At 52.2% G+C, this 23,061-nt stretch overlaps 1 protein-coding gene across 2 annotated transcripts in view; it reads left to right on the top strand.

The window, feature by feature from the left end:
* Window positions 1-23,061, top strand: part of MBOAT2 (membrane bound glycerophospholipid O-acyltransferase 2) — a 66,862-nt gene that overhangs the window by 16,259 nt on the left and 27,542 nt on the right. For both annotated transcript variants that reach the window (XM_037048682.1, XM_037048681.1), the window contains exons 2-3: window positions 6,079-6,224; window positions 11,082-11,159. In XM_037048682.1, the coding sequence (XP_036904577.1) occupies window positions 6,079-6,224; window positions 11,082-11,159 (224 nt within the window). The remainder of the gene's footprint in view (window positions 1-6,078; window positions 6,225-11,081; window positions 11,160-23,061) is intronic.

Genomic DNA, 23,061 nt, shown 5'->3' with positions numbered 1-23,061 from the left:
TGCCGTCGCCTTGGGGACACGTGACACTGCACAGCACGCTCAGGGCTGGGTGTCTGCTGACTCATGCGCAGGGTCACACCGAGCCACTTGAACTGAGGTGTCACTGAGCAGAGCCTCCCATCTGTCCTTTGTCCTGTCAGCTGGCCCTGCTGCATGGGAGGTGGGGGGCTGACTGCACCGCACGCTCCCTTGAGAAGAAACCAATGGTGCCATGCTGCTCTGGAGGTGTGTTGTGGAGGGACACACATGTCCCTCTCAGCTGTCACAGTGGCCCTGCCAATCTCTCTGACCCCGTGTCCTGCCGTTTCTTCTCCTCCTCGCTGTCACCTACACTGGCCTTCTCATGGTTCCTTGATGTTTTCAGCATGTTCCTACCCCTGGGCCTTGGCACTTGACCTGCCTGCTTCCTGGCTGGCTGGTGGCTTCCTCATTCACTTCCTGCAGCTCCCTGCTCAGGCGGTCACAGAGGCCCAGTCTGATGTCCCCTTCCAACATTGGAACTCCCTGTCAGCAGGCTGTTTTGTCTAGTTTTTTAAATGTTGACCTTCCGTTATGTTACACACCTCGCCGCTACACGTTCCTGTTTCTCGTTTGTTTCTCTCACTAAAATACAGTCTCCCCGAGAGCGGGGACTTTGCTTTCTGCACTGACTAGGCCTGGTCCCTGGAACAGTGCCCGGCATGTGGCAGGTGCTCAGTAAACATTTGTCTCTCGCGTGGATAAACTATGAACCTGGGGATGGTTTCTGTTTTTTAGGTTTCATTCTTTAAGCTAACTGAATGTAACTTATCAGCAGCAAAAGGTAAAATGGGCGACATGTTTCAGCTCTAACTTCTGTTTCCGTTTTTGTAGTTCAGCTTGAGACTGATCAGTATCACTGCGGGAACCTGTTTTTCCCCTGTCAGGAGGCAGGGCTTTCCAACCGTGATGGTAGGGAACCTGGAGCTTGACACTGCGGAAGCCACAGGTCCCTCGTGGGTAAAGCAGAGGCTGTGGCATTGTTGGCGTTTCAGGGTTCAGGGGTTAGCAACCTGCCCCCACCAGGCTCAGACCTGGCTGAGAGGGGACACGGAGCCTGGCAGACGCGGGCCCGATCATCAGCCTTCCGGGTCCAGGCTGCGTCGGACCGTGTGCCTTGGATGTGCTGCTGCCTGGAGTTCTGAGGACTGTCCCCGAGTTACTGTCACTCCCCCAGCGCGGGCAGAGCCAGGCATCTGCAGCCCTAAGGCCCAGAGGTTCAGTGAAGATGACAGTGGTGCCTCTTCCCATGGGGGGTGGGGTGGGCAGGAGTGTCACAGGAGAAGAAACACAAGGCCTGGGAGAGTCCCTAACAAATAGTGCCTGTCGTGTGGAGGCCAGAGGGTGGGAGGCAGGAGGAGTGCTCAGTAGCTGTCAGCCTTCACCACTGCCACTGCTGCCACCGCCACTCACCGCAGGTGACCCGCTGCGCCGGTTTCCCCGTGTGCTCCCTAGCCCAGACCAGGAGTTCCTAGGGAGGGACTGTGCACTGTCTCTCCGACTGATGATGCACCATCTGCCTCGCTTCCCTGGGCGGCGTTGGCGCTGTCTCCGGCGGTGTCCCACGGTCACAGGAGACGTTCTCAGAGGACATCCCATGGGGAGGGTGTGGGCTGAGCAGTCGGGAGACAGGGCTGTACCTTCCCGTCTTTTTAGACCCGGGGTGGGGGGCCATGAAAAGTGGACACCAAGGAAGGGAAGTGGAGACAAATCTTTACAGATATCTCAACAGCGGTAGTCGGCATGGTTTCTGCCCCCGCGATGCGCCCAGCTGAGCCGGACAACACTTGACCCGGGCGCCTCGTCCCCCCGGGCCAGGCTGTGTCTCCTTTCTCCACCCCTGCACAGAGGCGGGGATTTACGGATGTTAACATTAGGGAGTGTTTTCTCATTAAATAGTAAAGGCAGAGGGGGAGAAATTAACATGGAAAAAGTATAGTGAAGCCCTTTTTGGGGTCAAGCACACGAATATGAAAAGTTAGTATGTTGTGGAAGAGTGTGTGTGCCCCTAAAATTTAAGAACACGGTAAGCCCTTGTCAGCGGCAGGTGCCATCCCTAACAGTCGTAATGCTGCGCCCCACCCACCTGCTCCATGCCACGTCACCTGGTCTCTGGCCCAGCGGGCGACAGGTGACAGGCGGTGCACTGCTCCCCCCTGTTCCCTGGGGAGACTGGGACCTCTTTTAACTCAGAGATGACTGTTCTTTTTCTTCTCCCCGGGGCTTCCCTGGTCTTTTCCGGCCATGATTTCCCTTGCAAACTCAAATGTCACCTGGCAGACACTCACCCGAGGTGTGCTCTGACTCCTAAGGCGTGGAGCTGGTATTTTTCAGCATGTGCTGTGGCTGGTGGGAGAAGTTGGATGTGAGTCTGTCCTCTCCACTGTGTCAGCCTCGTTTTCTTCCCTGGAAATTCACAGGGTCTCCCACTTTCCTGGATGTCCTTAAATTTCACTCTGCGTGGGTATTTGGTGAGATCTTTCAGTTCGAAGACTCATGTTCTTTAGCTCTGGGGAGTCCTCTGGAATTATTTCTTAGCTACCTTCTTGCCTCCCTTTTCCTTGTTGCTGCTGTTTCCATCCTGGAACTCTGGTCTTGGGCAGTGGCGTCTCAGGCCAATTCTCTCTCTGTTCTCTGTTGCACCCATGTCTTTAGAGACTTTTTTGACATTATATTTCAACTGTGGTGGGTTTTATTTTCCAAAAACGGTCACGGCAGTATTTTCAGTATTCGTCACTCCCTCCCAAGAGAGGAATTTTTTCCCCTTTCCCTTGAACCCGGACAGGTTTGTGACTGCATGGTTGCCGCAGCTAACGACGGAGTGGGAGCGAGCGGGAGTGAGGCTCCGTGGCCTCTGGATTAACTCGTCAGCAGGCTGCAGCGGTCCACGGCTGTGTGTGGCTCTGTTTCTCTCTCCCCTCCCGCCTCGCGCTTGTCCTTGAAATCCAGTCTTGACCTTAACAATAAAATAGCCAGTGATTTTAACAGCAAAAATGAGTTTGTTAGGGTTTGGCAGCGGAATCGGCAATTTGGCACACGCAAACTGTGGCGAACTGTAGGCAAGTGCGGGGAACAAAGGAGGGGGGCACTATTTCACAGAGAAAAAGGAGGGCCTGGGGAGGGGCCACTGCCAGCAAAGGCCCCCGAGGGGGGGCCGTGAGAGTTGGGGTCGCGGTGCCTCCCCATTGGCCGGACTGGGGCTGGGTAGGGGAAACTCCTGCTGGGGAGTGAAGTGAGCTTCCTTCTGCCCAGACTCGTGAAGCAAGTTTCAGCGGGTATGGCGTGCACCAGAGCTCCTCCTTCAGGGCTTCCCCACGCCACCCCCCGTGAGGTTTTCCTGTGTTCATGCTCACACCAGCCGCCGTGTCCTGGGGGAGCCCAGGGCACGCAGAGGAGCTGTGCGGGAGTTTCCACCCACAGCCCAGGCTCAGGTCTCAGAGTGGGGCCAGCATCAGCCGTCGGCACGTGATGGGCCTTTGCATAAACTCAGGGTGCGGCCAACGCCGAGCAGAGCAGGGTGCGCTCTCCCTGCCCGATTGTGATCCCATTGCAGGTCCAAGAGCAAAAGGAATGTTGTTTTAAGCCACCAAGTTCAAGGGTAATTTATACACCATCAAATTTCTCATTTTGGCAGTCATGTTTTTAAAAATGTTTATTGAAGTATACAATGAAGCGCAGAGACTAAAGTGCCCGGTTTGATTAGTTTTGAACACTGGTGACTCAGTTGCGGTTCCTCGTGCACGTGTTTCCCTTTCTCCTTAGATTCCCCCCAGGCCACCCTGCGACTGACGCCTGTCTTCATTCCTTTGCCTGTAAGATGCTCTACGTATTTTTGTTGAACTAGAGATACTTGGAAGTTTTTACACTGTAAGAAGCTTTGTAGATGTGAGTAGTTATTAATATCAAAAATATTTATTTTTCAGCCCTGACCAATGTGGTTCAGTTGGTTGGATATTGGGCTGCAAAGCAAAAGGTTGCTGGTTCGATTCCCAGTCAGAGCACATGGCTAGGTCGTGGGTTCAATCCTCTGTTGAGGCATGTATGAGAGACAACTAACCAATCCACGTGTCTCATATCAGTGTTTCCCACTTTCTCCCTCTCTTCTTCTCTCTCTAAAACTAAAGTATTTATTTCTGGCCTAAATTGTTGGGTAAGAGTTTTATAAACATGACACATGAGCAGTCACGGTGGAGCTGGAGAGTGCCCTCTCCGGGCTGCATGGTGAGGACCACCTAGTGTGGTGGGACTTGGGGCCCTTTCCAAGGCCACTGCTCTCAGCCTGCCCACGTCAGCCCTCGAGTCTCCCTGTGCTTGTGGACCGGCCTGGTGACCCACTGGGTGGCAGTATTCCTTCCGACAGCCTCCTGGAATGGGTCACAAGGATGGCCTCAAAGAATCTGTGCGTGGACCCTGCACCAACCCCGTAAGAACCCAGGACTCTCAGAGCCCCCCAGCGGTGCCCAGCTCGCTCCTCAGCGGCAGACCGGGGGCTTTGGGCAAAGGGCAGCTGGTCCACACCATGAGGGCCAGGCTTGCCGTTGGACCCGTCCTCAGGAGCAGGGCGCTCGCGTTGTCACGGCCACATGAATACAGGAGTGGTGATATCACCTTGCTTGGCCTCGTGTCCCAGCCTGCGCCCCTCATCGGGCCTGGCCGGGGGAGGGCAGGGCGGGGGGCCCCAGGGTGCGGAGAGCGGGCAGCTCTGCCAGCAGCAAGCCCAGGGAGGCAGCGCATCGCGTCGGACGGCTGCCGCCTCCGTGGCTCCTGGATGTGCTTGTGAGCGTCCGCCTAGGCTCACCCGAGGGCCGTGACACCTCTCTTACCTGAGGGCTGCGGCCAGAAGGAAAGAGAGGACATTTTCAAAGTATTTGTTTCAGATGTACTTTCTGCTCAATTAAAATGCTTTCTATTCTTGTAGGGTAGAAACAGTGCCAAGGACCTGGTGGAAGACATTTCGCTTGTATCGAGTCTGTTTCTGAGAACAGTTGAACAGTAACATTCAACTGATTTTCTCCTTGTCATGTGAGGAAGCGCGTGGGGCCGTCTGCCTTTGGGCAGATGGCTTTGCGGGTCTGTGCTGCGTGGGCCCGTGCCCTGGTCTGCGCGTGCCCGAGGCTCCCGGAGCAGGGACTCTGCAAGTTCAGTGTCAAGTGGATTTTTCATGTGTTTGTACATTTTTAGACATATTTTACTTAAGATTTTATGAGAATACTTTATAAGAGTGACATGGAGATCATTCCTGAGTTTTTACCTGCCATAAAAGAGTTTTATTTGTAGCCTTTTACTGTATTATTTTTCTAGGGAGAAAGAAGTGTTGACGGGGAAGAAAGGGCTCCGTCACCAACGCGTGTTTTGTTTCTGCAAGTGAAGGGCGGTGTCGTTCCTAGCAAGTTAGGAGGACTGGAAAGCTGACGTTGGTGGGCTTGGGAGTGAACGCGCCCCCCTCGCCGCTTCCTGAAGGCTCCTTCCTCTGTTGTCAGCCATGAGGGCCTTCGTCCCTCTGGGCCGTCCTTGAGAGCCGCCAGAGCTGAGACGTTGGTTCCCACGGTTTCCCACTGGGTGGCCGCCCGCCGGCAGCACCCCCTTGATCCCCTGCTGGGGTGGACACAAGCATGCTGGGAGAGGACGCATCCCACCAGGCCCTCAGGGATCCCGGCCAGACCTTGACCCTGGGGACCTTTGGAGAAACTCAGCTATTGTTTCCTCCCAGTTGCAGGCTTGCCCGCGTCATTCGACAAGTCTCTCCCCCTCACACCACGGGCTGCCGCGCCTTCCACTCCGGGTCTGATCCTGTGTCCACCCCGTCCTTCCAGGCATCCCTTAGGCCTTCTCCTGAGCTGGGCGCCACCTGTCCCTGCCAAATGACAGGTGCACTGGCCGCCACCCTGGCCTGGAGGCCGTTGTCCCGGGAAGGCCCCTGATTTCTGTTTGTGCTTCTTTCTCTTGTAAAACGGAAGGTCTTGATTTTACACGGCGTTTTGGTTCTGAGAATTTTTAGGTGATATCACATGAAAAATTCCCATCCTTGTTGCTAATGCGGCATTTTCATGTCCTTCACAGGTGAACTTCGTGGTGGGCCAGCTCTCTGCCTTGCTGGCAGCCGTCTGGTTCCGAACCTACCTGCATCCAAGCAAAACGAGCTCTTTTATAAGACATGTCGTCGCTACCCTTTTGGGCCTTTATCTGGCACTTTTTTGCTTTGGATGGTAAGTATTTTTATTTATTTGAATGAAGACTTTGGACATCTTTGTGAACGGAGTGTGTAGAAAGATACATGCTGTAGGGTTTTGTGCTTATATTTACTTACAGTGTTTGATAACTTTTATTTTAATAGAAAAAACAGAGTGGAGAATGGGCTCTGTGTCTTCAGTTGGGGCACAGGCCAGCAACTATTTATAATTTACGAACAAGGACAGGTGAAAGGTGGGGACATTTTATTCCATCAGGAGTAGTTCTTTTCACCCATTTTGCAGGTGTTTTATGCCAAGACAAAGAAACAATTTAAAATAGTTAAAAAAATTTTTATTTCTCTGCGAGTGACCAGTCTGGTAAAACCCATCGGTGAACTGTATTGCCGTGTTTTAGAGCCTGCCATTAGCGAGATGACGTGTTCTGTTTGTTCTGGTGGGAAGAATTATTTGTGATGGAAAGCTCTTATTTATGACCCTTGGGACGTTCTGTGGGTGTTCCCTCGGGCTGCCCCGAGGGTTTGCATTCAGAAGTGCCACCTCACCGTTGGTGCCCGCGGCTGGCTGTGAGAGGAGAAGTAGGAGCAGAGACCCTCAGTGGGAGGGCTGCTCGGCCGTTTCTTCTGCGTCTCCCTTTGCAGGGAGCGCTGCGCTGCCGGCCGCTGGCCCCCACGCACATAGACCAGCCAGCTGGGCCTGCTCCTTCCGCGGGCTCCGCTTTGGGATCGAGGTTCCCTGAGAGCACAGAAACGCACCCCTGCCTGGGGGTTCAGTGACCTCCCTTGTGGGGGAGCATCTGGGACTTGGGTGATGCCTCTGCATCCTTTCTAGGGTGCTGTTTCTGACTCTTGTGAGCCCTGGAATAGACGTGACCTCTTCATCTATTTTTTGCCTCTGGCAATTGCGATGTTTCCTAGAAACCTGTGAAAATCAATCGGTCCCTCCCATATTGCCTGGTGACCAGTCTTCTGATAGACACTGTGTGTGTCGTCTTCAGATTTGAGTGTGATCTCTTGTCACGAGTGTGTGTATGTGACACGGTCTTTCCTGTGAGTCGGCTGAGCAGCCCGGCACCAAGGAATGGACCAGAGTCGCACACGGTACCCCTGCTCTTCACTCAGCTTCTGTCGAATGCGGGTTCACTCAGAGTAGAACATCAGCACACACTGATATCCTACTCACACCCTGACAGTCTATAGAGGAATATAACACACACACACACAGCAGTCAGTGGGGGTAACGAACCCGGGTCCCAGAGTCTTAGTCTGCGGCTCTGGGAGACAGCACGGTGGGAAGGGAGTCGTCAGCACCTTACAAGGAGGGGTCTCCGGATCAGCATGGCGTGGAACGGCCCTCCGGGGTGTGGAGCTCAGCTGTCTCAGCAGGTCTGGGACCTGCCTCAGCTATGCCCTAGAGAGTGGTGCACCCCACCCTTCTGGGTCTCTTGATTAGCCTTGGCACCCCTGATGGCAATCGGGGACTTTCCCCAGGAGCCCGTCTGCGGGTGGTCCCGCTCTGCAGACCCGGCTGTTCTGACCATGTGGGCAGATATCTTGGGTGTGTCTCCTCCCCAGAGGTGTCTAGAGTGACTTACATGGTTTCTCTCCTGAACCAAAGTGTCACGGCTGCCTGGCAGCCATCTCAGGTGACATGAGTGACTCCACTTTATTTCATTTACGTTATGCTGTCGTGACTGGATCAGTGCCACTTTATGGGTCCTGGTCTCTACATCTTCATTTAGAGCAAATACGGTCTTTTCCGCCTCCTCGGTAGCATCAATTTATGTGATCAGAATTTTCTTAGGGTTCGCAGGTGATTCTGTGTAAAATTCTTGTAATATATTGTGCCGTAAGGTAGTGTGTCTGTGTGTGTGTGCTTTACCTTTTTATTATGGCGCTTTTTAAATACAGAAGTAACAGAATAGTGAGGCGGACACCCACACTCCCGCCACCCGGCTCGAACAGCTACTGCAACGCCACACATCGTATTTTATCCCTTCCCTGACGTGTGTTCCTGGAGCCTCAGGGTGCACTTTCCACTCAGAGATAGGCTGGTATTCAGTGTGTATTTGGGTGTAGCGTATTTTGGGGAGTCATTTGGGAAGGCTTGTAGTTTAGGGACACATGAGGGGCTTGTAAATGGGGGAGAGATGGAAGAGTGTGGCTGGGGGGGCACTGTTGCTGTGATCAAGGGCCCCGCCCTTCCCAGGGGCCTTGTGACACGAGGAACCTGCCCTAAGGTCAAGTACTCCCGCTCGTTTCGAATTAAACGTGATACCCAGGGCTTTGTAAATAGAGTGCTGTGCCCTTTTCTTGAAGGAGAGCCTTTTTTTCCCTCCTTTCTCTGGGAAGGGAGATTGTTTCTGCCCTGTGCCAGGTGTGCAATCCCTGTGCTTGTCGGCGTGACCTCTGCCGCTTGGGCACTTGGTGATTTTAGCCTCGAAGGTGACAGAGCTTGACGGCACGCCTGCGCCCCTGGGAGGGCAGTCTGGCAGCGCTCTGAGCACACAGCCGGCCGTCCTGTGGCCTCTGTTGGGCTCAGCCTTTCCTTTTCTCCTTGGAGTATCGTTTACAGCTTCCCTTCAGCTAAGAATTAACTCACACTTTCCTTGTTTCTTAACCGTCTTTGGTGACAGTGTAGGGAGTACCAGGGACCTTCCACTGTGGGTCAGACAGACCTGACTCCACTCTGGGCGCCTTGGCCAGGCAGCTGGGTGACTGTGGGAGTGTCACCCGGCCTCTCACGGCCCCACTTTCCTCCTCTGTGGATCGGGCCAGTGATGACCACGCAGGCGGAGTGAGGCAGTGCCGTGGAGGGGCTCGTTTCTCACGGCAGCTGCTCCTGGTGAGCGTGGGGGGCTCCTGCCCATCGCCACCACCGTCCAGTTGGTGGCTGCACTGGAATGTGTGTGTCTGCCCAGTCTCTCCGTTCAGGGTGCGTCATTGGTGTTGAAGTGGCCCCTGGTCAGTGCTCTGTCTCTGGATTGAACGCTCTCCGGGGGCAGAGGCCGCCAGTCGGCTCTTTGTGGTCACTGCCCAGACCGTGCCTGTTGGGGAGGGGCCGCTCAGGGAAGCTCAGTGGGCAAAGAGGTGCTTCTCAGCCTTTAGAAACGTGTGCTTTTTTGCTAAAAATAAATTTTTGGTTGCCTTTAGTGCGAGTTGGGGTTCCAGATACGTAAAATGTGGTGTCGAAAGCACGGTGACACTGCAGGGTAAAGGATTGTCCTGTTTACGGGACATTTAGGTGTCTTGAAAGATTATGACACACAATCTTGGGGGTCCACCCTCCCTCCCCCTTGAAGGACCAGCCAGGGGACGAATGTCTAGAAAGAAGCAACTTTGGTTTCGGTGTCAGCTGGGGTGGAACGCGGCACATGGCCTTCCAGCGCAGCCCTGACCCAGGGGGACGGGGTGAGCACAGACCACTCAAAGTGCCGTCGGACCTGCGCTTTCCTCTCTTGATGCTGCCCAGTCTAGGTTCCACTTCCCGCGCGTCTCCGCCAGTCCTGGCCGCTAGTGGGCGCTGGTGGGTGGGCCTGGTGCTCGCTTCACTCACGAAGACAAGTGGGGCGCTGCACAGGGCAAGTCACAAAGACAGTCCCCAGGGCTCCCGCGGCTGCTAGTCATGGCGGTCCGTGAGGCAAGTGAGTGTGGACCCCTCCACGCAGGGCCACATCGCAGCTGGAGGCCGGCACCCCACATGGCGCCAGGTGCGCCCTCCAACCTTGGTGCTGGGGCCTCGGGCACCCTCCGTGGTGTGGGGAGAAACGAAACGCAGCCTCTGTGCTGCCACGTGCTCTTCACGTTCCCCGGAAATCTACTCACAGAAAAGGAAGCTCATCCCCAAGAGTCTGCAAACCTGTTGGACGAGCGTCTTCATTGAGTGGTGTTTTCAATTAGCAAAGCTGGCGGGTGTCTGGCATTGCCAACTGTCCCGCCTCAAGTCTGGTGGAGAACGGCTAGTGCCGGCAAACACTCTGGTGGGCAGTGAACTGGGGAAGTGCGTGTGGTCATCATTCCGTTCAGCTTCTGTTTGACTCGTGATCACATACGTGTTCTTCCCGTGGCCACAGTGACACTGCGGGCCTGTGTGTGCGCTCTGCCATGGAACCTGTTTCTTGTTTGTAATGTCTCCACCGGAAGCGTGCTTGAAAATGTAGCTAACGTTGCCACGTTGAAGTTGCCCGTGAGTCCGTAACGATTAGGTTGAAAAGTCATTTTCATCCTAGGCTAAGAATCCTAATGAATACTGTAAAATTTGTGCAGTGATGTGAACATTTTTTCATAAATTATGCACGCCGTCTGAGGGTAAGGGAACTGGGGCGGGCGTGGGCACATGTACGCGTGATCCGGGACAGTCAGGGTCGATTTTAGAACCAGGGGTCCTGACTGTGTTTGGCCTGAGTTTTGTGGAAAGGGACGGGTAAATGGGTTCTCTCGTTTGGGGGTGGACTACTGCGTTAGAACAGGGAGACAGGCCGTCCCAGCCAGGAGAACCTGCAGGGCGGTGCCTGCCCACTGAGGACCACGTGGTCCGAGTGAGGCAGCGGGTCTGGCTCAAGCCGTCCTGTTTTCAGAATGGACAGAGTCCACGCGCTCTTGAGCAGTCTCATTTCATTGTTGTTTTGTGAGTCATCCGTGGGGTGCCGGGGCTGCCACCTGGGGTTTGGGCTCATTTTGCCCAGTTTTCCCTGGGCTTGTGGTGTGGGCCTCCCTCTCCAGGTGTTCATGGGGTGCGGGGCTTTGGAGGTCTGGGTCTTCACTTTTCCCCTGGGAATGTGTGTGTCACACGTAAGCCCTTTGAAGCCTAAATCGTAGCGACCTGGCATTTGTGAGGGGGTGTCCACCTGTCTAACATTGCTCTCACTCTTCACAGGTACGCCTTACACTTCCTGGTCCAAAGTGGGATTTCCTACTGTATCATGATCGGGATGGGAGTGGAGGCCATGCACAAGTAAGTGGTCGCTTTGCGCACGTGTACGTAAGTGTGTGTTCCACTCTAGCACAATCGGAGCCAAGTAGAATGTTACCACATTAACAGTGATCCTGAGCTGTGACCGTTTTCCGAGAACTGTCCTAAATGCAAAGACAGAACCCCTGGTGCTCACCACTCGTCTGTCTCCCTGGAGCCAGGTCTCTCGCCTGCAGAAGCGCCGACACACGGGTCGGAACACGCTGGCGTGCGTGGTCCTGTGCTCTGCAGGAGGTGCAGCAGCCGCCCAGGCCTCCACCCGCTGCAGGCCGGTGGCACCCCCCCACATGCTGTGACAGCACGCATGTCCCCAGATATTTCCAGCTGTCCCCTGTGGGGCAAAACTGCCTCCAGTTAAGGCCGCTAGCCTAATCGAAGAGGTGACGGCTGTGGGGAGGAGGGAGGCGGACTGGAGAGAGACTTAGAAGGTAGGATTGGAAGGCCTGGTGACTGACGGGACGTGCTGGTGGGGCACAGGAGTCCGGGACTGCTGCTGGCTGGACCAGCAGGGCAGCTGGGAGCCCCATTTCCTGATAAGGGAACCCTGGAGGTGGGGCGTAGTTCAGGGATAAGCATTTCAAGTGAGTGTGTACTTAGCATCTAAAGCAGTGAACACTCGGTGAGTCTTTGCTGGATAAACGCATGTCACTCACTGGCGGCTGGGTGTGGAGGTCTGGGTGTGATGTGGGGATTTTGGGGAGAGGTTTGTGTAGCTGATGTGGTTGCCCCCCGGGGCAGAGTGGACCAGAAGATCCTAAGCCTGCGATGACGTGTGCAGTGTGTTCCCAAATTCCGAGATGCACACGACTGCACGCATTTGACAGGAAGTCTGGACCTAGAGCTACCGGATCGGACCTCCAGTGTGGATGCAATGGGCACCCCTCTGTTGTGCCCCACTGTCCCCTCAGTCTCCATGGATGCCACTTGCACCGGCTTGAGGACACCCACGTTCACACGTTCCTGTTCTGTGTTCATACGAGGAGTGAAACGCCCTTCGTGTAGTTTTTTGTTTTAACTTTTCTATGGGAAAACTTGTTTTGAGTTCCAGGACGTTGAAGACTCTCGGGACACAGCACAGAGAAGCCCCATTATTTAAATAGAGCTGCAGAGCTGTGGGTGGTTAAAATGGGAAGGGCGACAGGCCTGCTGATCTTGAGAAATGCAGCCGGAGTATTTTCTTTGTGACTCAGCAAGTAATGTTCAACAAAACAGCTGACCAGAAGAAACATAAAAGATGTAGAGAGAGACAGTAAAATGTCATGGATCACGTGGTCAGCCAGGCTGGGACGGGCTTGGACAGGCAGAGCTGTAGAAGGCAGTGTCACACCTACCACCCCTGGCCCAGCTCTCCGCCACTTTGAGCTGATGTTTTTGCCATGGTGTCTTCAGAGACTCATCACAGAAGGGCATGTTGGTGCTTAGCCACTGTGACACACTGTTCGCTTGGGGACACTAAGGCTGTCAGTCACGCAACAGATGTCTGTCATGCCAATACTGGCGTCCAGTGGCAGATGAAAAGACAGGCTGTCTGCACCAGATGCTTCCAGATGGCCTTACCACACCCCTGCGACTGCGGACAGACAGACAGACGGGAGTTGTGCCCACGTGCCGAGGGCAGGGTTCTCTGCAGGCTTAGCAGAAGCAGAGTGTAGTATTTGGTGTTAAGTAGAATTGCGCTGAAGTATGTTTGTTAAAATTGGGGAATACTACATAGTTCTTTCCTGCGACCCCTCCTTTACTGACAGCGAATTCGAGCAGCTGGCCAGGCCCCAGGAATAGGTGGGACTGAGACTCGGACTTGCACTGGGTGGCCGCTGTGGCTGGGTGAGCCTGTGGCTGACTGGGTGAGCGCTGGTTTGGAGTCAGCCCTGCCTGGGTTTGAATTTGGGCCCTGCCAGATGTTTGGTAGCTTGGGGACCATGGCCAGGCCCCTTTCCCCGCCTGAGTCCAGAGTAGATTGAACCAGTGACTCAGCCGACTGCGGGCGTCCAGGTGAGCTTTGCTTGGACAGAGGGCCTGGCCACCAAGAAGAGGCTCTCAGATTCTGGGGGGTGCTTCCAGAGGTCGTTCTTAGTGACGCAGTGTTTCCATGATGTCCAGCAGAGCTCCCCGTCAGTGTGCACGCCACCACGGTCACCGCTGTGCCCGGTGATGCTGCGTTCCTCGCTGCAGAGTGCGGACGCTGGACGGGGCGCTGCACCTTTCTTTGGGCCTCCAGTGCCTAGATGCTGGCTGCCCGGAGGGCGGGGCTGTCCGTGCAGTTCTGCTTGGTTGAGTGGTTGTTTGCTCTCACTTTTGAGTCTTTTTTTTTTTTAACACCTCTGATTTTGGCTTGGTTAAGTATTCTCACACAGGTGTATTGGTTTGTGCTCCAGGCCTTAAGGAGCACAGTTGGTGGCCTGCCTCGCAGCCCTGTTCACGCTTCCTGTTCAGTTTTCTTGCCCTTAGCTCACCTTAGAACTGCAGGCCTGGGGACTGGGCAGTTTGAGCCGAGGTGGCCTTTACCTCGATCCACCGGGCCCTGCGGAGCGGGTGGTCCAGTCCATTCCTGCCCCGGCCTCCTGAGAGCTGCCACTACGAAGGGGACTCTCGCAGCACGATCCTGGATAAAAGCACGTTGGGAGTTGCTGGAGCTCCCTCTGCAAGGACAGGGCGGTAATCTTGGCAGTGCCATCTGGCAGGCGGAGGCCTTGTGTTGCTTGAAAACTTGTGCTCACGAAGTTACTTAGCAGTGGTTGGTGGCTCGGTGGGAGCTCCTTGGGGAAAGTGCTTCCTTCACTGAGGACAGGCCGAGGTCCCCCGAGAGGGAGTAGACTCTGGCGGGAAGGGAGCCAGACTCCTGGGTTGTCTCTTTCCTGCTCTCTGTGGACCTGGTTCAAAAGTGGTTTGGGTTGCGGCTGCCCATTTGGTGGTGCTGTGCTAAAAGTTGACTTTCACTCGGAAAACCACAGGCAATTGTAAAATCGCTGTTTTGTGCCCTCCTTGTATTAGTTAACGTTTCCGTCATCGCTGTGTGTCAGTGATGCAAGCAGCATGCCCCGGGCCACTTAATCCTGGCTCAGTCCTCACAGGTGGGCGTGGCAGACCTGTGTCACCGAGTGAGCAGTGAGTCATTGGTCGCTGTGGCGTTGGAGCCGGTGGTGTGGGCTGTACCTGGGGCCACGCCTTTTCCTGCTGCACCATGGGGGAGCCGGCACCTGCAGGGCCTTGTGCGGGTGTGTTCACTGCCTTCCCGCCGAGGTGCACAGGGATGCAGCGGCCTTTGGCACACTCTGCTCAGGATTAAAGGTTTTTAAGTATCCTCAGTCCCCATAGGAAGGTGCATCTATTACGTGCTGGCAGGTGAGGGGGTGTCCGGCTCCTGTTGGATCCCTAAAAAATTTGTTGGGCCCAGCACCCCTCCATAAAACCCAAACTTGGGAAAAAGCACAGTCAGGCCCCTTTTCGTTGGCAAGTCGGTAGAGTGGACTTTGAATTCTAAATTTGATTTCCAGTTGTAAACTGGATCTCCTTTAAGGAGGATTCAGTCGTCCATGAGCAAGCACAGGACTTTTTCCCATTTCGATTGAGGTTTTCACAGGAAGAGGGCGTGGTTACATTAATGTAGGGACGCTAAAGAGACTACCTCCCATCCCCTGGTAAATAAAGGTGCCATGCTGGGTGTTGCCATGACGTCTGACCGGGCTGGAGCGGAGAGAGACCTGTGCCGGTTACTCAGGTGACGGGGTCTGCCAGGCCAGGGCCGTCCGAGATGCAGGCTGGCGGCTGGTTCTCCACGTCCTCAGCTAAAAAATGAGAGAGAGTTTGAAGATGCTACTCGATTAGATGATGCATCTTTCTTGTTCCAAAAGTGATGATCATCTGTTAAAGTAAACAGTTGTAGTGATTAAAAATAAGAACGCTTCCCGTTGGCAGAGTACAAGGACTCATCTCCCGGTTTTGAGTACTTTTGGAGATTAATCTCACTCTTACAACACGATCCTGATCTTGGCCTAAACGAGAGAAAAATCACACACAACCGTCTGTCAGAATGATGAACAAAATCAGTTACGTGCCGTAACGCCACCCTTGTATGTGAAATACGGGTGCACACCGAGGTGTGTGCGGGAGAGCTTGCCTGGCCGGGCTGTGCGCTTTGACTCCAGGCGAGAAAGGAGGGCCGATCTGGAGAAGCAGAGCTGAATGGCGGCCCTGCCTGCGGCTTATTGCCGCTGTGAGTGCGTTGGTGCGCCGTGCGGACTGTTCTCACTGGGTTAGAAACTCCAGTTTAATGGGGTCTCTAGATTTGGACTTGGGGATCTGAATGGGGACAGGGTGACTTCTAGGTGTCAGTCATGTCGCTGAGTGCTTTTCACCAGCGTTCCGTTCACCTGTCCCAACGGTCCTGTGTAAGCGGTGTTCTCACCCACAGAACAGCCCAGGAAGCTTAGGTTCCAAAAGGCGGAGTCCTGTGAACAAGGCCAAGGCCAGTGCCTGCTGGCCCCGGGGTCTGTGGATGCAGGCCCTGCTCCTCCACTCTCCCGGGTCACGGCGGGTCCTGTGCTGTCCGACTGCTCACTTACCATGACTCTTTCAGGGGTTTCCTTTGTTTTCAGTTGGAGAAACACAAAGAGGTTTCTGTCCGCCTACTAGATAGTGTGAACATTTTAGTTTATTTTTTGAAAGAGTGACAAGTGCCATTCAGACATGATATTGGGGCTGGCTTTCTCTTTGTCTTCATTAGAATACAGTGTCGGGACAGGTTTTAACCTTTACGTACATATATGAGTAATAGTGATTTTAATATCTAATATCTCTTTCTTCATTTAAAATTGTTTAGACTTTGATAAGTGCTGTTTATCAAAATATATAATACAGACTTTAAAATACTGTTTAATGTCACTTGAACTAAAAATAGGATTTTAAAATACTTTTAGTTAAATTGGTTTGTATAGGGAAAACACACGGACCTCCTTGCTGCCCGCTTGTTGCACAGCCCTGATTTGGAGCGGCCGTGGAGAGACAGAGGGTGCTGGAAGGACTGTCCGACGGCCGGAAGAACGGCCGGGCTTCCTGGTGCAGGGCGGTCACGACAAGCGAGCCTGGACATCTGTGTCTCTTAATGCATCTTGGGTTTTGTCTTAAACTTAATAAAGCCCAGAAGAGAGATGCGGTTTCTGGGTTTCTCTGGCTTAGACATTAACCTTGGGGTGTTTGGGGTCTGTGCCTTCGCGTGACCTGTGTTCCAGAGGCGGTAAAAGGCCAGAGTGGGCTGGGCGCTGTGTGCCTTTTATACTTTAAAAAATCATGTAGAGAACCAACATACTGTTGGGACTCCATTTCCTTCCAACAATCAAAAGTGATCAGAGAACTATTATTTAGACTAGTGTGCACAGCTCCTAAGTGGGAGGTCGAAGCTGTTTTTATAATAACCTTCGGGCACGACCCACCTTTCTCGCCTTCCTGCTCTCCCGGGTGGACGGGCCCCCTCCCGGGTGGAGGGGTGGCGTGGCGCATGGCGCTGCCGTAGAATTGTTTGAGAATCCAGCTGTCTTTCAGTACATCAGGCGTTGCAGGGATTGGCACAAGTGTGAAACAGTGCCACTCAATTCACTAATTTGTTCGTTTTAGAAAATATATGTACGTTTCACAAAAATGTTGTTTGTGTTGGCATGTTTATTACTGCGATTCGTGAATTAACAGTTATTTAAAAATTCTCTTGTATTGTAATATGGTAAATGTCGATGCCTGGTGTTAGTGTGGGTTATGCGTCTCTGGTTTCCTTAGTTTCTGAGAGGGTAAAGGGTCGTCAGACCACCACCTCTGTCGTCCAGGCCCCCGAGCCCCTGCCCAGGTTCCAGTGTGTGCGTGCACTCTCAGTCTGGAGGCAAGCTGTGAGAGTCTGTGTTTTGAAAGATAAACTAATCGTGCTTATTGCCAACAGCCAACACCCAATTTGATACGTATAGTTGAATCAACTTGGGAAAATTTTTTGTAAAGAACTGGTAAGTGACTTCATCATGTTACTAATCCAGGTGTGAGAGCAAAAGTTGGATTTTGTAAATAGGCTAGACAATGGCTGGGCGGTTCGGTTCATTTCTGCCACCTGTAGAGAAAGTGAGACGAGAAAAGAGTCAAGTAACTTCAGGTGTCGGGGTCACTGTTTGTGCCTGGCCTAGTCTGTACAGCTAAGCTACGCTCCTCGTGTTCGTGAGCGAGGCTTTGTAAATGAACAGAGTCCCTCATGACTTTTGTTGTATTTATGACTCACCAAGGTGTCTCTGTTCCAGCTGAGAGAACACCTGGTCAGAAAGGTGGGACAGATGCCCCAGCAAACCCCAGCTCCCCAGGAGCAGCAGAATCCCACTGGAGAACATGGGAATGCCCACAGGTCTCCAGGAGAGAGTTCAGTGTGTTCTGGTCAGCAGACACCGGGGGGGTGGGGTGGCGTGTTTGCTCAGGGAGAAGCCTAACGCGGGGCCTGGAGGGGCGGCTGCTTCTCCTACAGAGACATGGATGGCTTTTGCTGGTAAAGAAGGTGGTTTTTAAAAGTGTTTTAAAATTCCTCCATTAGAATAGCAAATATAGAGATGTTTTTCCATGGACAGAACTCAGCTCCCTCCCTAGTGAGGTCTGGCGATCTCTCTTTGCCACCAAGACTTCACAAGGTGTGGATAAGTTTCTGATTTTCTAGGTCTTTGTTGGAACTCTGATTTCCCTAATGCAGAAATAATGTTTCCATACTGGCCTACAAAAGCCATGTTAATTGATGGAGCTTCTTTTAAGGGGTGCAAAGGTAAACACATTTTCTCCCCCAAAACAGTTGTAAAACCAGATGAACTTCTCAAAACCATTTCAGGGCTCTGGAAATTGACCAAAAGCAAAACATCAATTTGAGAAGCATTTATTACTAAAAAGCTGCTGACTTTTGAGTAAGAACAGTGGGAATCTGTGGTGTTCTTGCCTGGGGTTACTCGCCTTCTTCGTTCTTTGGTGGAATAATTCTGCTAGTGCAGGCCTGGCCACGAACACATGGCTTTGATCCCGGAGGCGACCGGCTTGCTTAGGAGCAGAGGGCAGAGGCCTGTGCGGAGGCTGACAGGATGCCTGCAGCTCTCCTCTCCCGAGGGCGCGTGCCCTCCGCTGAACCGAAGGATCCTGGAATGAGAGAGCTGTGAAGGGACTTGAGAAGACCTCTGTATAGTCCTGGCTGACCGGAGGCTGTGTTCTTGCCCTAGGGAGGTCTGGGGGGGCAGAGACTAAAAGCTGGGAAGACTTGAGAATTGCTGGACCGACACATAGATGCATCAGCAGAGGGCGGAAGACTTACTGGTTGAAGTGTTTGAGCACAAGCTCTGGCCAGTCATCAGCTGACCTCTGAGATATGCAGACACAGCGTGACTCCTGGAGCATTTTTTAAATGGAGAAACGAGGGCTGGGGAGGGGAATTGGCCAGTTGAAACTGTCTCTAAATAGACCCCCAAACGTCAAAGCAGCCATTGTAAATCTATTCAGAGAATTTAAAGAAGATATGACCACGATTCAACAAATAGGGAGTATATCGATAAAGAAATAGGAACTATTAAAAAGGACCAAATGAAATCCCTAGAGTTTTGAAGAGTTAAATAACCAAAATTTAAAATTTACTGAAGTTCTACACAGTGGTTTGTGATGGCTAAAGAATCAGTAAACTTGAAGGTGGATCAGTAGATATTAGCCCATCTGTAGCACAGATGTAAAAATATCAGAGAAAAACAGGCAGCCCCGGAGACCTGTGAAACATCAAGTATACCAACATACGAGTAGTGGGAGTTCCAAAAGGAGAGTAGAGAGAGAAAGGGACAGAAAAGTATTTGAAGAAATACTGCTCTCCAGATCCAAGAAGTTCAACAAACCCCAAGTAGGATGAACGGATTCTCGTGAAGATACATTGTAGCCACACTGTTGAGAGACAAAGACAATGAGAGCATTTTGAGAGCAGCAAGAGGAAAACAACTCATTACATACAGAGGAATGATACAGTGCTTACCAGAAACAATGGAGGTCAGAAGGAAGTGGAATGCTGTGTTCTAAATGCTGAAAGAAAAAAATTCAATCATAAGTTGTAGAGCTAGCAAAGTTATCTTTCAAAAATGAAGGTGAAATACAGTCTCAGATGAACAAAGACTTGCCTTACAAGAAATTCTAAAGGAAGTCCTTTGGGTTAGAAGGTAGGGTAGCAGATGTTAACTTGAATCCACAGGAAGATGCGAAGAGCTCTGAAAATGGTAAATAATGGGGTTAAATACAAAGGAGGGTATACACATAAGTTTCTTTAAAGGACATACAGCTATATAAGGCAGTAATTATAACACGAGTGTTAGGGTTGTAACATGTGCAGACACCATGCCTGTGGTAATAACACAAAGGATGAGGGGGAAATGAAGCTGTATTGGATCAAACTTGCTACATTTTGTCAGAATTAAGTCAGTCTTAGTCTGAAATAGATGGTGACAAGGTAAAATGCATGTTGTAATCCCCAGGACAAGCACTAAGAAAGTAACTAAAAATTATATGGTGGGAAAAATTAACAGGGGAACTTAAGAAGGACATTACCAGATATTTGTTTTAATGTAAAAGAAGGCAGCTAAGGAGGAACATAAAAGACCTGAGACATACTGTATTTTGCCGTGTGTAATGTGCACTTCCGGCCCAAATTTTTTAGGGAAAAATAAGGCGAATTATACATGGGTATAGTGATTACACACCATGCTACAATAATGGGTGTGATAATTCTGTGTATAATGCGCACACAAACATGGGTGTGCATATCGCCCGGCAAAGTACGGTGTCCACAATAAGCAGTGAAACGGCAGATGTGCACGAATCTAACTGTGTCCATAATTACCGTTACATGGGAATCGGAAGATTGTCAGACAAGACAGAGAGGCTCTAACCCGAAGCTGCCTGTAAGAGACTCTTTAGCTACAAAGACACAAGGAGCTTAAATGTAAAAAAGTGGGAAGTGGATTTTGTGCCATGGTAACGAGTGCCGCCGTGGTCGTGGAGAAGGCGGCCGACGTAGTAAGTACGCGAGTTCGGCAGAGGCGCAGGGCGCCAGGTCAGTATACAGAAAATGATCGCATTTCTGCACGTTACAAATAGTCTAAAAATGACAGTGCAGAGACAATTCCATTTATAGTATCAAAAAGAAAATACCTAGGAATTAATTGAGTAAAAGATTTACAGTGTCCTTGAAAACTACGAGTTTCATGGGTGGAAAAGACCCATGAAGGGCCCGCCTTCCTGGAGTTAATCTTCAGGTCGGGGGAGACAGACAGTGGGCAGGTGAACAGACACATACACACACAGAGCTATTGGCAGAGTGACACGAATGAAATAACGGTGCTATTTCATGTGAATTAAGAACTAACTGATGCCCAAGAGCCAGGCATTCCTGGAGCCAGAGGGAGCGGCTTGTGGCAGATGGGGCCGCCCGTGCCAGGCTCCCAGGAGTGGGGTGTTTGGGGGTGTGTTCAGCGACCTGAGGGATGTCCAGGCTGGCCAGAGTGTGGTGAGCAAGGTCACCAGTGGTGTAAGATGACATCAAAGGGGAAGGCTGGGCCCCACTGTGGTTTGAAGTGCAGTGGAATCTCCCAGGGAATTTTAAGCAGGGGGTGCATTTTGTTAAAATAACAATTGACTTCTCTGTGCAGATGGGATTGCTAGCGGGTGAGCGTGGGTGCAGGGGAACCAGCAGGAGAACACTGGGGAATCGGACCAGAGATGTTGTTAGCTTAAACTGGGAGGGGGCCAGTGGAGACCGTGGGGTGGGTACAGGGTGTGCCTTAGAGGTGGGGCCGGTGAGAGTGGACCGAAGATGGCTGTGGGCGCGGAGGAGAGGGAGGAGTCAGCTGTTTCCGGCTTGAACAGCTGGTCGGGCTTTGTTACTTCTGAGGTGGGGAAGGCTGGGGAGAAACAGCCTATTGGTCTCGAGTGCTTTTTTGGGCAAGCGAAGTTTGACATTGTTAGATACTCATATGGCAAGGTCAAGTTGACAGGCACGTCTGGCACTCAGTGCCAAAGTCGTCATAGTCCACAGAATGAAATTAGGACAAAACGTAAGTAAAAAGAGAAGAGGCCATAGGCTTAGTATCTAGCGTAACTCTTTTTCCCTATGACTCATAACTGTGATGATATACAAGGGAGACCCCCAAAACTGGAGTTACCTCCTGGAGGGTGGACCCCTGCTAGGTGACTCTTCCAGAAACCCCTCTGTACCGGCAATCCCCTGGTGTTGCTGTGTGAGGTTAGCTGCAGTGAGTTCGCTTTGCAGACTCTTTCCCTGCGCTCGCCTGTCCATGATTTGCGAGCACACCTGCCTGCCCTGCACTGAGTGTTTGCTTTTTGACCCAAAATGGCATGCTCCCCATGCTCCACCCCCCCCCCCCCGTTTACCTGATCTCACCCCGAGCAACTATTTCTTCCCCCTGGATAGAAAAAGTCTCAAAGCTGTGAAACAAAAAATGGCAGAAGCACTAAAAGGCATCAAAATCAGTAAATTCAAAAACTGTTTTGAGCAGAGGGAAAAAAATAACCTTGATAAGTGTATTGCATCAAATGGACAGGACTTGGAAGGTGACTAAAGTTTAAACATGTAAGAGTAAGTACACATTTTTTAATAAATAAACTCTGGGTTTTGGGGGCTCCCCCTCATCTATTACTTGTCTTCCTGTATTGAACCATACTTGCATTTATCAGATGAGGCCTACTTGACTTAAGGTCAATAATCTTAAATTACTGTTAGTTTTAAAGTGTGCTAAACTTTAAAGGGATCATTTCAGTTGTCTATTACGTACAGCATGACAAAGCACCCCAAACTTAGCGGCTTAACAGCAGTTACTACTTTTCATGGTTCTGTAGATTGACTAGACTCAGTTGGACACTTTTTGCTTAGGGTCTGGTGTGGTAGCTCTTAATTGTTGTCTGGGACGCTTGTCATTTGAGTTTGACACCCAGGGTAAGTCTTGTCCAGAGGGCTGTCCGTCCGTGTCAGCTCCGTTGGTTAGGAGAGCAGTCAGGACCTGTCACGGAGCACTCCCGTGTCATGTCTCCGTGTGGGGGGGGCGTGCTGAGGACGAGCGTTCCAGGAAACCCAGTGGGCAGCTGCAGGATTTCTTACGACCAAGCCTGGAGGTTTCGGGAACTTTTTTCCGTTTTATTCTGTGGATGAGCCGGTCCAGATTCAAGGGGAGGAGAGCCACAGCCCTGCACCTGCTGAACGGGGCTGCGTTGCCACAGGGGGGGTTGCTGCTGGGGTTAGCGGCCCTTGGGGACAGTCCGCCCTCTGGCCCCACATTTTACGCTCATCCGACTTGAAAGTGCTCCTGGGTTTCTCCCAGGATCCCCACAGTTTTTCCTCCCCGTGGCATCCAGCCCGAGACCTCTCCCGTGGGAGCGAAGTCGGTCTACTCGGAGTGAGGCCTGTGTGTGGCGACTCCAGCGCAGTTCTCCATCGGTGGACCAGCAGGCTGGAGGGGCAGGTTTTGGCCCCTCGCCTGCTTGGGACGCAGTGGTGAGCAGAGGTGGGATAACCGTGGCCGACACTCCTGTTAAAACTGGAGGGAGAGCGAGCCGCAAACTGGTGCAGACGGACACCTGTTTCCGTTCCCTGGATTAGACCCAGACCTCACCCTGCACACGGCCCTCTGTGGCACACCCTGAGCTCGCTTTCCTTTGTCACGGGAAACGGCTCCATGTTGCAGTGGAACAGCTGTCTTAGCTGTGCGTTGTTGGGGACCTGAAGGTCTCTTTAGTTTGAACCGTCTCTCCCTTGCCATCCAACTTCATGCCGCTGCCTTAGAAACGATGTGGGCTTCCTGTGCATCTAGTTGTAAGTGCGGTGCTTCAGACAGAAAGTGCGCCT

Source organism: Sturnira hondurensis, unplaced genomic scaffold (assembly GCF_014824575.4).
Source record: "Sturnira hondurensis isolate 20B ecotype Veracruz unplaced genomic scaffold, ASM1482457v3 Scaffold0006413, whole genome shotgun sequence".
Classification (NCBI taxonomy): domain Eukaryota; kingdom Metazoa; phylum Chordata; class Mammalia; order Chiroptera; family Phyllostomidae; genus Sturnira; species Sturnira hondurensis.
Note: the sequence above shows the minus strand (reverse complement) of the source record. Positions and strands in the feature narration are given on the sequence as shown.